General features: G+C 43.7%; 1 protein-coding gene across 2 annotated transcripts; it reads left to right on the top strand.

Annotated features, from left to right (window-relative positions):
* The first annotated feature begins 280 nt into the window (after positions 1-280).
* Cfap161 (cilia and flagella associated protein 161) lies at positions 281-13543 on the top strand. 2 transcript variants are annotated; one of them, XM_055623421.1, is made up of 7 exons: positions 281-375; positions 922-1011; positions 1618-1775; positions 3783-3873; positions 9146-9304; positions 11938-12011; positions 12901-13543. In XM_055623421.1, exons 1-7 carry the CDS (start codon positions 307-309, stop codon positions 13091-13093), a joined length of 834 nt encoding a protein of 277 aa, XP_055479396.1. In that variant the 5' UTR covers positions 281-306; the 3' UTR covers positions 13094-13543. The 2 variants fall into 2 exon arrangements, with proteins under 2 accessions (XP_055479396.1, XP_055479394.1); XM_055623419.1 differs by having other exon boundaries at positions 1540-1775.

Below are 13543 nucleotides of genomic sequence, written 5' to 3'. Positions count from 1 at the left end.
AAAGTTTCAAGATTTTTTTTTCCCCCACGAGGGAGCGCTTGGAACAGTGTCCTCCCCAGGGTTTGACGGGATCTGCTTTGTAGTGCTGATCCTCTAAGACTGAGGCAGTGAATGGAGGAGCAGGGTGAAGTGGACGGTGCTTGGCAACCCAAGGCGGGACCAGCACATCTCCTGTGCTGTCACTTACTGGCCAGCCAAGGAGACCTTGACCAACCGGGAGCTTCCTGGTAGTCATGGCAACGAGGCACGCTAACGCCGCTAACGCGGTGTGTCCGGAAAGGCTGGCTTCCTAGAGAGCAGGGCTCCATGGCGCAAAATCAGTATGGTCCCGGAGTCCGGATGGGCAACTGGAACGAAGACGTTTGCTTGGAGGAGGTACGCAGAACGCTGTTGCGTCCCTAGCGTCCCAGACCCTACCCTGCGTGCTCTCTCTCTCTCTCTGCTGAGCACTTAGTGTCCCCACCTTTGCCATACTCGAGGTAGCTGCTGCCTCTGAGCACCCGGCTTCACTGGGTGTCCCCGCTCTACCCCTCTGCCTTCACTAGCTTTGCAGCACACCTAGCTGTTGGTAGGTTCTGGATTACACATGTGTAGGGAGGGCTGGGTTTTCCCCACGCTCATTCCACAGTCAGGAGGACCCTGGTAGAGACCCCTGGCCTCGAGATACCACTCCTGGTTGTTCCTGGATGAGATAAACAGAGGGACCCTCTCTTTTTCTTCCCGGAGCTTTTCTCTTCTCATTTCTAAGCATTCTACCATGACATGCTGAGGACATTTCTGCGGTCCCCGAGTAATCACATTTCCTTTTATATTCTCAAATTGTCTTTGCGCTTGAGATGCTTTTGCGGGAAGAGCTGCCTGTGCTCTGCCACGGACGGCTCTTACCTTGGACTCCCCTTCATTCTCTCTTTGCATCCCCAGGAGCGCATGAAAGAGTTCCTAAAGAAGAGGGAGAGGGGAGAACTTCTTATTCAGAGAAACAGAAAACTGAAAAAGCATCTTGTGAGACCGGTAATGTTAAATCCCAATGCCAGTTTCAAAATTCTGTCTAGTTAAGTGTGATTTAAGCAAGGAAAATTTCTATAAACAAGTAACTATTTTGGATACTTAAAAAAAAATTAAACTGAAAAGTATAGTGTTCGAAATTCCTCTAGATTTTAGGAACACTAAGGGAAGTCTACCGTGGTTTATGTATACTTACTTATGTTTTCATTTTTCCAAATAAAGGGATGGATTAATGCTTGCACAAGTAAAGTGCCTTTCAGTTGCTGCTCAACAAAAATGTTTAACACATGTTGAACAAATTGATAAAGGAAAACTATGGGGATTCCAACAGCTTCACTTGATCTGGTTTGGGGTCATTGTGAGCCTGCTTGGCAATGTGGAAGGGAAGGATTCTATCTAAGGGTCTGAGGGAGGGCCTTACTGAAATGGTGCTAGTCTGAGAAAAAAAACAAAGGAGGTAAACTTGGGAGGGGCCCTGGCCTTAGCAGCTAAGGAATTGTGTGGCTTATTGGAAATTTTCTATTAAAATTGTAGATGGAGCTTTCAGTATCCAAAGACGGATATATTCACTTTGGCAATAAGGTGATGCTTTTGAATCCTGACTCTGCCCAGGAGGAGGAAGCTGCTGTGTTTCAGAAAGGACACCTGTCCCTGTGCATGAGCCCAGATGAAGTTAAATCCCAGCTTCATGATGAATTAGAAATACCCTGTGGCGTGAGTGCTGTTCAGTCCATGGTCCCGACAGGCAGGAACACCTTCATCATTTTGAGGTAGAGACACTCAGCTTCAGAGCATCTCTGTGTCTGCTTGAATCTGTAGCTTAAAAAATGCTCTGAGATGAGGAGGCACTAGTCAGTGTTTGCCTCATATGTGTGAGGACATGAGTTGGATCTCTAGAACCCTTACTTTAAAAAAAAAAAAAAAAAAGAGCCTAGTGTGGTAATCCTTGTAATTCTGGCACTGGGGAGGCAGAGAATGCAGATTCCTGAGCCTAGCTTACTTGGTGAATTTTGGGCCAAATGAGAGACTCTGTAGTTCTTTTCATTTTTATTTTTATTTTAAAAGGTGGACATCACCTGAGGCATACTACTGTGCATGTAAACACACACACACACACACACACACACACACACACACACACACACACACACAGGAATCAGGCAGTGACGGCTGCAGGCAAAGGTTCTGTGAATGTTTTCTGAGGTCTCACCTTGCTTGCTTACTTGAAAAATGTTGTTGAGGCCCCTTTTACATGCCTTGGTCTAAGACAGCAGGCTAATTAGCTATTTGGGTTCAAATCAAAATCCTACCTTCATGATGATCAGATCCAGAGACCTGAACTTATATTCTGCATGGAAGCACAGAAGGATTTTCCAAACAACTTGGCAGGATGCTTTGTGCTCACAAGAGTGCTTGCATCGCTCTTGATGGCATTAGCTTAGCATTGAAACAAAAATACAGCCTTTAGTAAAAGATTGCATCAGATGGGCTTTGCTCTTTTACAATCAATCATCTATTGAAAATTGACTTGAGGTTTTAGAAATGATCAATGTGTCCGTTAGAGACATATAATTGCAATTATAATCACTTTGTTAGAGACTTTGTGACAATGCTTCAGTGACAAGAATAGAACCTGTCATCTCCATCCTTCATTTAAATATTCTTGCGTACAGAGGGTTTGTAGTAAAACAACTTAATGTTGATGACCACTTTTACTCCCTGGAAGATTATGAGGGAAGATTGTATTAGATTCCTGCGGAGATATAACCTTGGCTTTGTGTAAAATGTCAGTGCACATGACCAGAAGAACTTGACATATTCTAACATGGCATGCTTAGTTCATTCTGGAGGCTCTGGGTTTGATCTGTGAGGCAGGGCACAAAATAACATCCTAGCTGGATGTTAAGGCTGAAACAAGAAGATTTTTATAGCTTGCTGTAGAGGCATACGCCTGTAACCCCAGCCCTCTCAGGAGGCTGAGGCAGGAGTAGTCCTGGAGGTTCCACGTCAGTTTGAGCTACATAGCGAGTCCAAGGCCAGCCTGGGCTTCAGAGTGAGACACTATCTGAAAACACCGAAAACCCAAACCGTACATATACCCAAATTTAGAAGGAATCTCTTGTGTTGTGTGGATGTAATACCTGTTAATTAAGAAAAAAAACAAAAAACTATGGCCTATAGCTTAGGCGGGAAATAGGCTGGGACATCTGCTAGGCACAAAGGATTCCGGGATAGAGAGAGACTACGGAAGACTAAGTAGACAAAACGTGAGAAAGATGGATGCATGGTGCCTGAACTCAGGTAGCCAGTCACATGGCAGAATGTAAATTAGTATAATGCGCCATTTTAAGTTCTGAGCTAGTCAGAGAAGAGCCTAGCTATATGGCCTAGGTATTTGTATAGTATTTAATGAGTTTCATGAGTCATTATTCTGGAAGCTAAGGGACAGTAGGAAAAACCAACAGCAACATAATGGCATCCTATTACTATATCCAAATAAAGACATGAATAGATTAATACAAGAAAAATGCCTTTTAGTTGGTGCTCAAGAATATTTCAATGAGTCTTGCACAAATTGATGATCGATTCCAGTGCATGGTTCTCATCAGCCTCTCTTGATGTTATCTGGGATGACTGAGGACGTTGTCATGGTGAACAAAAAAGAATGAAGAGGAACTTTTGTTGCGTAATGTAGTGTGGTATGTGAATACATTCTGTCAGGAAAAGTGTGGGAGAGAGGCAGAGTCCTCACTCTCCTCCATTGCTCTTACCTACAGTGAGAACAGAAGCGATGAGGAAGAGGGCGAAGTCCTTCGATACGGGCAAAACTTCCGCCTCGGCATAGTAGCGGGACTGGAAAGCAAGATGGTGAGTGTTCTCCTGTGTGCCTACTGTCACCTATCATTCTTGTTTTCCAACAATAGCTATCCCAAGAAGGGACTGGGCAAGTGAGGACACCATTTCTGCTGGATTCAGTCAGTGGGTTCCAGTGGCCATTTTGTACCTGATTTTTTCCTCTTTACTTTGTAAATAACAAAACAAACAAACAAACAATACTGCTACCCTTGAAAGCTAAGGAGGGAAGGGGGAAAAAATCTTTTTGTAATGCAGTCTAAAGGCAAAAGTTCATACCACTTTAAACAGAAAACTAAATGATTGTGCTAACTGGTATTTATCACATTCCACCAGTACTAGCACGCTATACACTGCCCAGACTAATCTTGAACCCCTAGACTCAAAGTGTTCCTCCTGTCTCAGCATCCCAAGTATCTGGGACTATTGGCATGGACCACTGAGCCCAGCTCTGGAAAGTTAAACTTTTGATTAGCAAAAAAAAAATGTTTTTGTTTGTTTGTTTTATTCCTTGTAAGAAATATGAGTATTCAGAAGTCAAGAAGCTTGAGTCTCTGCGATCCTCCTTTATGTTGGAGATTATGAAGTATAATGGACCAGGCATGGTGGTACACACCAATAAACCCAGGACTTGAGAGGCTCACACTGAAGGACTCCCATGAGACTCATCTGGGCTGTCTCAGTAAGACCTATCTCAACAAAACACGACGGACAATAGAACCAGGATTTCACACGCAAGCTGTGTAACAGGGATTTGTGTAAAGTAACCATTTGAGTCAGTGACTCAGAAAATTTTAGCACTGTGTAGACAATGGCATAGTTGCTTCATGCTTATTCGTTTTTTTTTTCAAGTGAGTCTCTGACATAAGAACATTGGGAATTTAGAAGTTCGGCTACTAACTGGCAGAGCTGGGACTGTATATGCATTGTTATGGTTTGGATGTGAAATATGCCCATATATATATATATATGCTCCTGTGTTTGAACACTGAGTTACCAACTGGTGGTGCTCTTTTGGGAGGTGGGATCCAACTGAAGGAGATGGTTTGCAATCACTTTATGAGTTATAGCTCTCTCGGATTCCAGCCCAATCTCCCTGTTCCTTGGTCCACTGAGATGTAATCAGTGGCCACACAAGTACGGCCACATGAACAGGCATGAGCTGTTCCTGCTGCCAAGTCTTCGCCACCATGAGAGACCAACTCCTTACACTGTGAGCCCAAATAAGCCCCTCCCTCTGCATGCTGTGTCTTGTGAGGATTTGCTCACAACAACGAGAAAAGTAAAACCAACATATTTCAATAAATGGGAGGTTCCAGTATTTTCTGATGTGACATTCTATCGTCATTTTTTTTTTTTTTTTTTTTTTTTTTGGTATCACAGAGACAAACCATTGATTCCAGTCAAAGTATGCCACGTGTAAGTGGTGATCTGTGTTCTGAGTTTAGATGCAAAACTGGAACACCAAGTCATCGAGACAGGCGTGTTTTACCCAGAGACCAGCACACAAGTGTTTGGCTTCTATTTGTGCTTTTCTATATGTCTTGTATATTGTATGGCAGCATTGTAGCTACCCAGCCTTTATTCTATGTTCGGGCAGCCGACTATATTTGTCTCCCCTCCTCTCCCCATTCCTCTCCTCCCCTGTTTGTCTGACTAATCAGGTAAGGCTCCCCTTGAACTAGTGTACTTCTTGCCTTCTGAGTACTGACATGACAGGTGTCCGCCAACATACCTAACCAATTGGGTTTGTTATTCCATTTTTATGTCACATATAAGGTTCCATGAGTATCTATGTGTAAATGCTTAAAGCTTCCCCTCCACCCCACCCCCCGCCAACCCTAGTTAGTCTATCTTTAGAATAATTTTATTTTTGGCATAGAATTACTGATATTAAGAATGTGACTACAATTAGAGGTACTGAAAGCTGGATATGGTGACACACACCTATAATTTCAGAAGCTTATGGATCGCCACAGGTTCCCGATGAGCCCATGTTACAATGTGAGATTCTGTTTTTTGTTTTTTTTTTTAGAGATAACATGTAACCAGTTTTTTAAAAAAAAATGATTATACCAATTTGTTCTCTCAGCAACAGTAAATACAAATGACAGTAAAGTGTGACAGGCATCATGATTTAAATCTTTGCTAATCTGAACAGGAAAACTAACAGGAAAAACTAAATGTTGCCGTACCTGTATCTTTCCCTGTAATTTTGTCCTCCCCCTCCTATAGCTTCACTTTCCCCTCCTCTCTTTGTTTTCCTTATTCTTTCGCCCTGGGAACAGCGTGTTCTTTGCCTCTGAATTGATTTGGGTTTACCTATTGGCCCTTTGATAGATGATTAGATTTTGTATGTATGTTGCTAATATTTGTTTCCCTCCCCCATTTTAAATTGTACCTGTTTAATTGTATTTTTGAGCGAAATCTATCAGTTTTCCTTTGAAGTTATGTCTCTGTGTGTGTGTGCGTGTGTGAATGTGCATATAAGGCACCATTTTGGAGTCAGTTTTTACCTTCTACCTTGTTTGAGGCAGGGTCTCTCTTGTTTCTGTTGTCACACCGTGTATTCCATGGGATTCCAGGCAGTTCTCTCATCTCTGTCTCCCATCTTGCCACAGGATAGCTGGGCAAGATGCACACACTACTATATCCAGCTGTTTTACATGGGCTCCATGGATCCAAACACGGGCCACCAGGCTTGTGCAGGAAAAGCTTTCGTTCACTAAGCCACTTTCTTATCCCTCCATTGCTTTTAAGGTCCAGCCTGTTAGAGATCTGATAAGAATAGAAACAAGTGTTAATTGTTAGATGTTTGCAGTTTGATATTTGTTTAAGTTTATTTTTTTTTTAACACACGTAAGATTTATTTTGGTAAGGGGTTTCCACCCAAGTTTCTCAAATGTCCATCCATCTCTCATGAAACCTCTTGAATAATTCTTCCTCCTGACATACTGTGCTTCCCCCAGCATATTTTAAATTATCGTATGCGCCCCAAACTCTTCCTGAATGTTCTATTTTGATCCACTGAAGTCGTCTATTTTTACTCTAGGACTATGGTGTTGTAATTATACAGCGCCATACAGCACTTTGACAGGTCTTTGTTCCCCCCGCCCCCCCGTTATCTCTCTCTGTCTGAGTTACATTAGGAATTAATCTTTGAGCTAAATGCAATAATTATCTTTTTCCTATCCCTCTGCTTTTGCAGGAAAAGTCACTTTGTGTTTGCTTGGCACTGCAAAATTGAATGCTTTTTTTTTTTTTTTTTTTATTAATAGCTTTGAAGTTTTTGCTCTCGTGAGGTGTCTCTCAGTTTCCTTTAGGAAGGCATTTTAGATCTTGGTCAGGTTTTATGACTTTCTACATGTGATAGTAACAGTGGATCTTGATAGTGTGATGATGATGATGATGTCTGGAGGTTTTTAAATGTCACAGCAGCAAGGTCCTTTCTCACCCAAGTCCAGCTCATTCTCTTTCTCCATAGCACACATCAGCCATCTTTTCATTCTCAGTGCCAGCTGTGGCTCAGACCTGGTTAGTTTGAGGCACACCTAAGATCCTGTCACTTAGCCTCTTATTCCAACAGTGCTACCATGGTAATCACCAGTCATGTAAGAGACAATCAATGTCAAGAGGGTAACAAGATTCTACTCTCTCTTTAACTTTTAAAGGTTTATTTATTTATGCATATGAGCACTGTATTTGCAAGTACACCTGAATGACAGAAAAGAGCATCAGATGCCATTATAGATGGCTGTGAGCCACCATGTGGTTGCTGGGAATTGAACTCAGGACCTCTGAAAGGGTAGACAGTGCTCTTAATCGCTGAGGCATTTCTCCAGCCCAAGATACTTCTCTTATTCACAGCCCATCTCCTCTCTTGCTGGGTAGAAAATGTACAGAGAACCATAACTTACACATTTTTTGGTCATGTCTCAAGCACAGCCACACAGATAAAATGCATTTACAAGAGCCCAAGGAGAGGGATCAGTGGTTAAGAGCACTTGCTGCATTTGTTAGAAGATCTGGGTTCGGTTCTCAGCACCTACCTGGTGGCCCACAACCAGTCCCAGGGTTTCCCATGCCCATTTCTGACCTCAGCGGGCACCAGACACACACAGAGAACATACATACATACTGACAGGACACTCAGACATATAACTGAAATAAGTCTAAAATTTTTGAGCACACTGAAAACTTGTTAAAAGACAGAGAAACCACATTTACATTCAAGGTGAAGGTGAATGATCAAAGAGCTAGTAAAGAGAGAACATCCTGGGCTTCCAGTGGGATGGTCCAGCTTTTGGCAAAGCATAGCGTGCAGCTGACATCTATTCCCAATGGGAACATGGATTCCAGGTGGTCAGGGTCGCCATGTAGACTTACGAGCAAGTGCCAGCTGTGGCAGTTCCAGGTCGGCAACTATCTGATCTCAGGTGCCCAGCTTCAGCAATGTTACCTATAGTGCATAAGACAAAGACCCAGGCCCCACGGTTTCAAAAAGAAGGGGAGCAGGAAATGGAGTATGAAAAATGTCTTACCTCGCTCTTTTTTTAAAATTAATTTCTTTAAAAAATTTTTGAACGTATTCACTTCATATCCTAATTGTAGTCCCCTCCCTCACCTCCTCCCATTCCCACCATAACTCCCTCTTCCCATCCTATTCCCCTCCCCTAGTCCACTGAAAGGAGTCCTCCTTCCCTACCACCTGACCCTAGCCTATCAAGTCTCATTAGGATTGCCTGGATCCTCTTCCTCTGTTGAAGTTAGGAAAGAAAGAGATTTAATTTGGAGGGTCATAGCTCCAGATTGTTAAGGGTTCATGAGCATGGCAGGGAGAATGGCGGCAAGTAGGCAGAGGTGGTCCTGGAGCAGTAGCTGATCTTCGAGCAGGAGGCAGAAAGATAGGGGGTTACCTGGGAATGACATGGGCTTTTGAAACCTCAAAGCCCACCCCAGTGACAAACCTCTTCCAACAAGGCCACACCTCCTAATCCTCCCCAAACAGTCTCACCAAATATCCAAACTTAAGAGCATCGGAGCCATTCTTATTTAAACCATCACAAGAAAGAGAAGAGGGATATGGAGAAGGAGGGAGGAAGGAAAAGAGGAAGTAAGATATTATTCTGAGAGTAAGAGAGGAGAGTTGTGCTTTCTCATAGGATGGCTTGCAACAGGGCTCTCGAAACTGCTTTTGGGCTTGCTGGCAGTGCGGTCCCATTGGTAGCCTATTCCCCAGTTTTCTGGGTAGCCGTGACTCAGATCGTGTGTTTGCTGCTGTTTCCAGCTGTACTTAACAAGTGAACACAGGACCCTTCTGAAATCTGCTAAGAAGTCCTGGCTCCAGGAGGTGACTCTGACAGATGAGGTCTCCCATATGAACTGCTGGCAGGTTGTCTTCTTCGACCCCCAGCTACGCATGGAATATGAAGGCTTCCCAGTCATGGTGAGCTTGGCACATGGGACACTGGGACCTGGGCTCTCTGCAAAGAAGGGCTGTGCCTCACACTTGTCACTCAAGCAGAGGCTCACTGTAGCTTTTCTTTCATTTATAACTCAAATGTGGGTAGGACCAGTCTGAGGCAGCATTCCACATTTCTGTCTCTAACCCTGGCTGCAGGTTAGAATCACCCTTAGCTCTGTACCCAGGAGCCCTGGGCAACCCCAGTGCAAGCTGCCAGATTTACATGCGATCCCAACATGTAATACAGCTTTCCAACCTCATCCATACATATAGTCCTCATTGGGTAAGCCTGCTTCCCTCCCTCCCTCCCCCTTTCTTTTTTCATTTTCTCATTTTTTTCCTGCCCTCCCTTTCTTTCTTCATTTCCTCCTTTTTCCTTTTCCTTCCCTCTCGCTTCCTTTCCCCTTCCTCCAACCTTGATCTCCTTTCTCTATTTCTATTCCCTTCTCCTCTCTTCCTCCCTTCTTTTCTGTTCCTCCTTCCTTCCCTCCTCTCTCACTCTTGTTTAGATTCTGGAACAAAAGTGCCAGGGGATAGGCATGGTCCTTTTGGCAGGTTCCAGGCACAGAGCAAGCTCACAACCTCTCAAATCCAAGGCTTTGCTATACATGGAGGGGGAAGACTTACTAGGAATAATTGTGAGCATCTGTCATCAACAAGCTTTATATGACTGGCCATGAGAAGGGTTACAGTCACGGGCTACTCTGAATGTACTTGACACAGTGGGTCTATATCTTCAGAGCTTTAGCAGGGGACCCTGGCTTCTGGGAGGTTTATCCTTCCTGGTGAAGGATATTCACCTTATCTATAAGGAAGGCAGCTTGGCAGACTCTTCTCTCTAGCCATCCTCTTCTAGCTTGGCTTTCCTAAGACGGCAGTGGATATGGTTTTCATTTCCTCCAGTCAGGGACTCTGTAAGTTAGTGGCGTTCATGCTACCTCCTTAGGGAGTTTTGTGAGGTCACCCGAGCAGTAGCCAGCTCATTGCTGGTGGCTCTGGTTGTGCTCCTTTGAGGGAGTAGTGTGCTGTAGGAATTCGTTGCTCCACGAATGATTCACCTTTGTGGTCCAGGCAAAGTCTCTGACCCTCACTCAGGCAAGCTTGCATATCTGCCAAAGAGAGAGCCTAGGCCTCCCCAAGCTACCTCACACACTGTTGCTGTCTCGGCAGACCTCCGGCTGCACCTATGGCTGAGCAAGCTGGGTACATCAGCTGTGGAGAGAGGGCAAATGCGTATTGGAGAAGTGGGGGTGCCTCAAGCAAGTGCTGTCAGGAAGGATGCTGAGAGACTTTGGTTAGTGTTTGGAGACAGTTCCAGTAGTGGGGGGCATCGCTGGAGCTTGGGAGCTGACAGGAAGGCAAGGGAGATCTTACAACTGAGCATGCCAACAACTCCTCTCTCAAGGGAGAGCAGACAGGTGCCAGACTGAGACTATTGAGAAAGCAAGCAAGCAAGGAAGGAAGACGGTTGGCCATACCTATCTGCTAGGAGTTTTCTGGCTTGGTGGCTGGTCATGCTTTGTTAATTCATATGTGACTGGGATGGTCTTAGTCCTGTCCAGACCCATTTTGAGCATAGTGGTATTAACTGACGTGGGGTTCTGTGAAATGGACTCTGCTCACCAGGAGGGCAAGGCCTTTAGTACCAGAGAAGCTTGCAAGCCAAAGCCTGCCCTTCTTCCTTTTGAGAGCGCTCACCTGACAAGAGTCAGAGTTATAACATTATATTTATTTGTCCACTTGTGGTGGCTCACATCTGTAATCCCAACATACTAGAGGCCGAGGCAAGAGGATAGGATAAGTTCCAGGCTGGTGTGCGGTATACAGCCAGCTCCCAGTGCCCAGAAAGTTATGTTTTTTTTCTAGTTATAAACACAATATATTCACTTTCAGAGTCATTATAGCACAAATACGAAAACCATCAGTATTAGTTCAAGCCTTCCAGAAGCAACCACTTCATTTACTATTTTTCTATGCATCTTAATATATATGCAGAGACTCTATATGAATGACATCATGAGTGGCTACAGAGGCGTCTCAGTGGGTAGAGTCTTACTGTTGCAGTGTGAGGGTCTGAATTTGTATCTCAGCACCCATGTGAAAGGCAGGTGAGGCAGCGCCTACCTTGTATCCCCAGTGCTGGGAGGCAGACGCAGGAGGATTCCTGAGGCTTTCTGGCCATCCGGTCTAGTTGATCAGCTCAGGCTTAGTAAGACATCCTTTCTCAGAGAATAAGGTGGAAGGCAATGGCTAGATACCCAGTGTCACCTCTGGCCTCCACATGCACGAACGCATATGTACAATAGGCACCCCACATGTGTGCATACACCCACACAAGTTATCTATACCACACACACACAAATGGGAGCTGTTTGTGTGTGTACCTAACGCCATCAGCTAGATTTCACATTGTCAAAAAAAGCCTTATTCAATATGACCCCGAATGATTCTCCTACTCTGTAGACATCGACAATGATGCACTTCATCAAAATTGTCATAGTCCCCAGCCTTTTAGGTTCTATATTGAAACGGATATGTTTATATATTTCTAGACTTTTTGCTTCTAGGAAACTGGACAGAATGCTAATAGCATTTTCTTTTTCTATCCTTTAAAGGCAAATGAAAAAGTTGTCATCTACCACTGCCACACAAACCGAGCCCTGGTAGTCCACCGCCATCTCTTTTTAAGGTATCACCTTGCCAGGTGCAGGAGAATGCCTTCGTTGGCTCAGGGCCATGCATATAAGAGCAGAGATGTTTGACTAAAACTCCGTGTCCAGTCGTGTGAGCTAAAGGTCTTTAGGTGTTGAATTAAAAACAACAACATTGGTTTATTTTTATTGCCAAGGTTTATAAGAAATCATTTAAATGTGAAGACCAAGTTTTAGCTTTCATTTATTGTTGACTTCCTCTACTCTTAAGCGTACTAAGCAAGTCAACTATGTGGAAATACTTGTTAATGCTCAACATCATTTGAGTATTCTGCTCTATGATGCTCAGTTGGCACATCAAATATCTCATTTTGTCAAGTGACATTTTATTTTGTAATTCAGAAACAGGTTATTAAATTGGTTAAGACGGGCAAAAACAAAATTTAGTTTAAATTCAGGGGTGGTCTATATGTTTATCACCAGAATCTTGATTGGGTAAAATTTAAATTCGAAACAGTCTTGATTTTACGAATACATCATTTTAACACTAAAGAAACTTAATGTATTGTCTTTGAGAATTACTTTGTCAGAGATCCCTACACCACCCACATATTATCAATGGACTGACATTATATCTGATACTTTTAAATACCATAGTTATGAATTATGATGCTGACATTGTGCTTTGTGCAGAAATTTGATGTTGTTGTTCAGTAAAGCCCTGCCCAGTGGAGATGTTGGCTAAAAAGAGACCCTATGTGCCTAATCCTCTGTAAGCAAGGCGGATGCAGGGGCTTTTAAGTTAGGGGCCTTCTTGGACTTTGTAGAGATGTCTGAGTCAAGAGGAATTTTCTAGGAGGGATGAGCAAACAATCATGGTGCGCTGTCACTCAGTTTCTAACTGGGGTCCACTGTCTTTTGCTTCAGGACTTATTTTGGGAAGGAAGTTGAGGTTGCGGCTCATACGTATCTGGATTCACACAGAGTTGAAAAACCCAAGAACCACTGGATGCTCGTTACTGGGAATCCCAGGGACAGGTCGACCACCATGCTGGACCTCAAGAAACCTCCCTCAGAGGATACCCTTGCCATAGAGAAGGCCTTGGGCATCTACACGTAGTGACACACAAGGCTTACGTGCGGCCTCTCAGGAGCTACTCTCATCAACTGTAGGTCTTCGAAGAAATGATCACTCTCCTTGGCCGTGTCCCAAGCAGCTTTTCAGTAGGTACAGAACTCCATGGACACAGCGTTAGAAGAAATAACATTACATTTACTGAATTAGTGATGGGAGCCTACCTCTGGGGAGTAAATGGTGTTTGAAAAATGAACAGTATTTGAAAGTAAATCAGCTTTTGTTGACATCCTAATTGTGAAGAAGTCAGTGGCCCCTATTCAGAGCCCCTTGCTTAGCAGGACCATTGAGGTCTATGCTCCTTTCCAAAGCTGTGTTTATGAAATAAAGATGTCAGAAGTTTATGGATGTTTTGGCATTGCTGTTTCTCCCCTAATTTTCTTCTGTTTGAAACAATGTGTAGTTCTGAGCTATAGCTTTGTCTTGGAATTAAAA

Source organism: Psammomys obesus, unplaced genomic scaffold, assembly GCF_907164565.1.
Source record: "Psammomys obesus unplaced genomic scaffold, mPsaObe1.curated_primary_1811, whole genome shotgun sequence".
NCBI lineage: Eukaryota > Metazoa > Chordata > Mammalia > Rodentia > Muridae > Psammomys > Psammomys obesus.
Note: the sequence above shows the minus strand (reverse complement) of the source record. Positions and strands in the feature narration are given on the sequence as shown.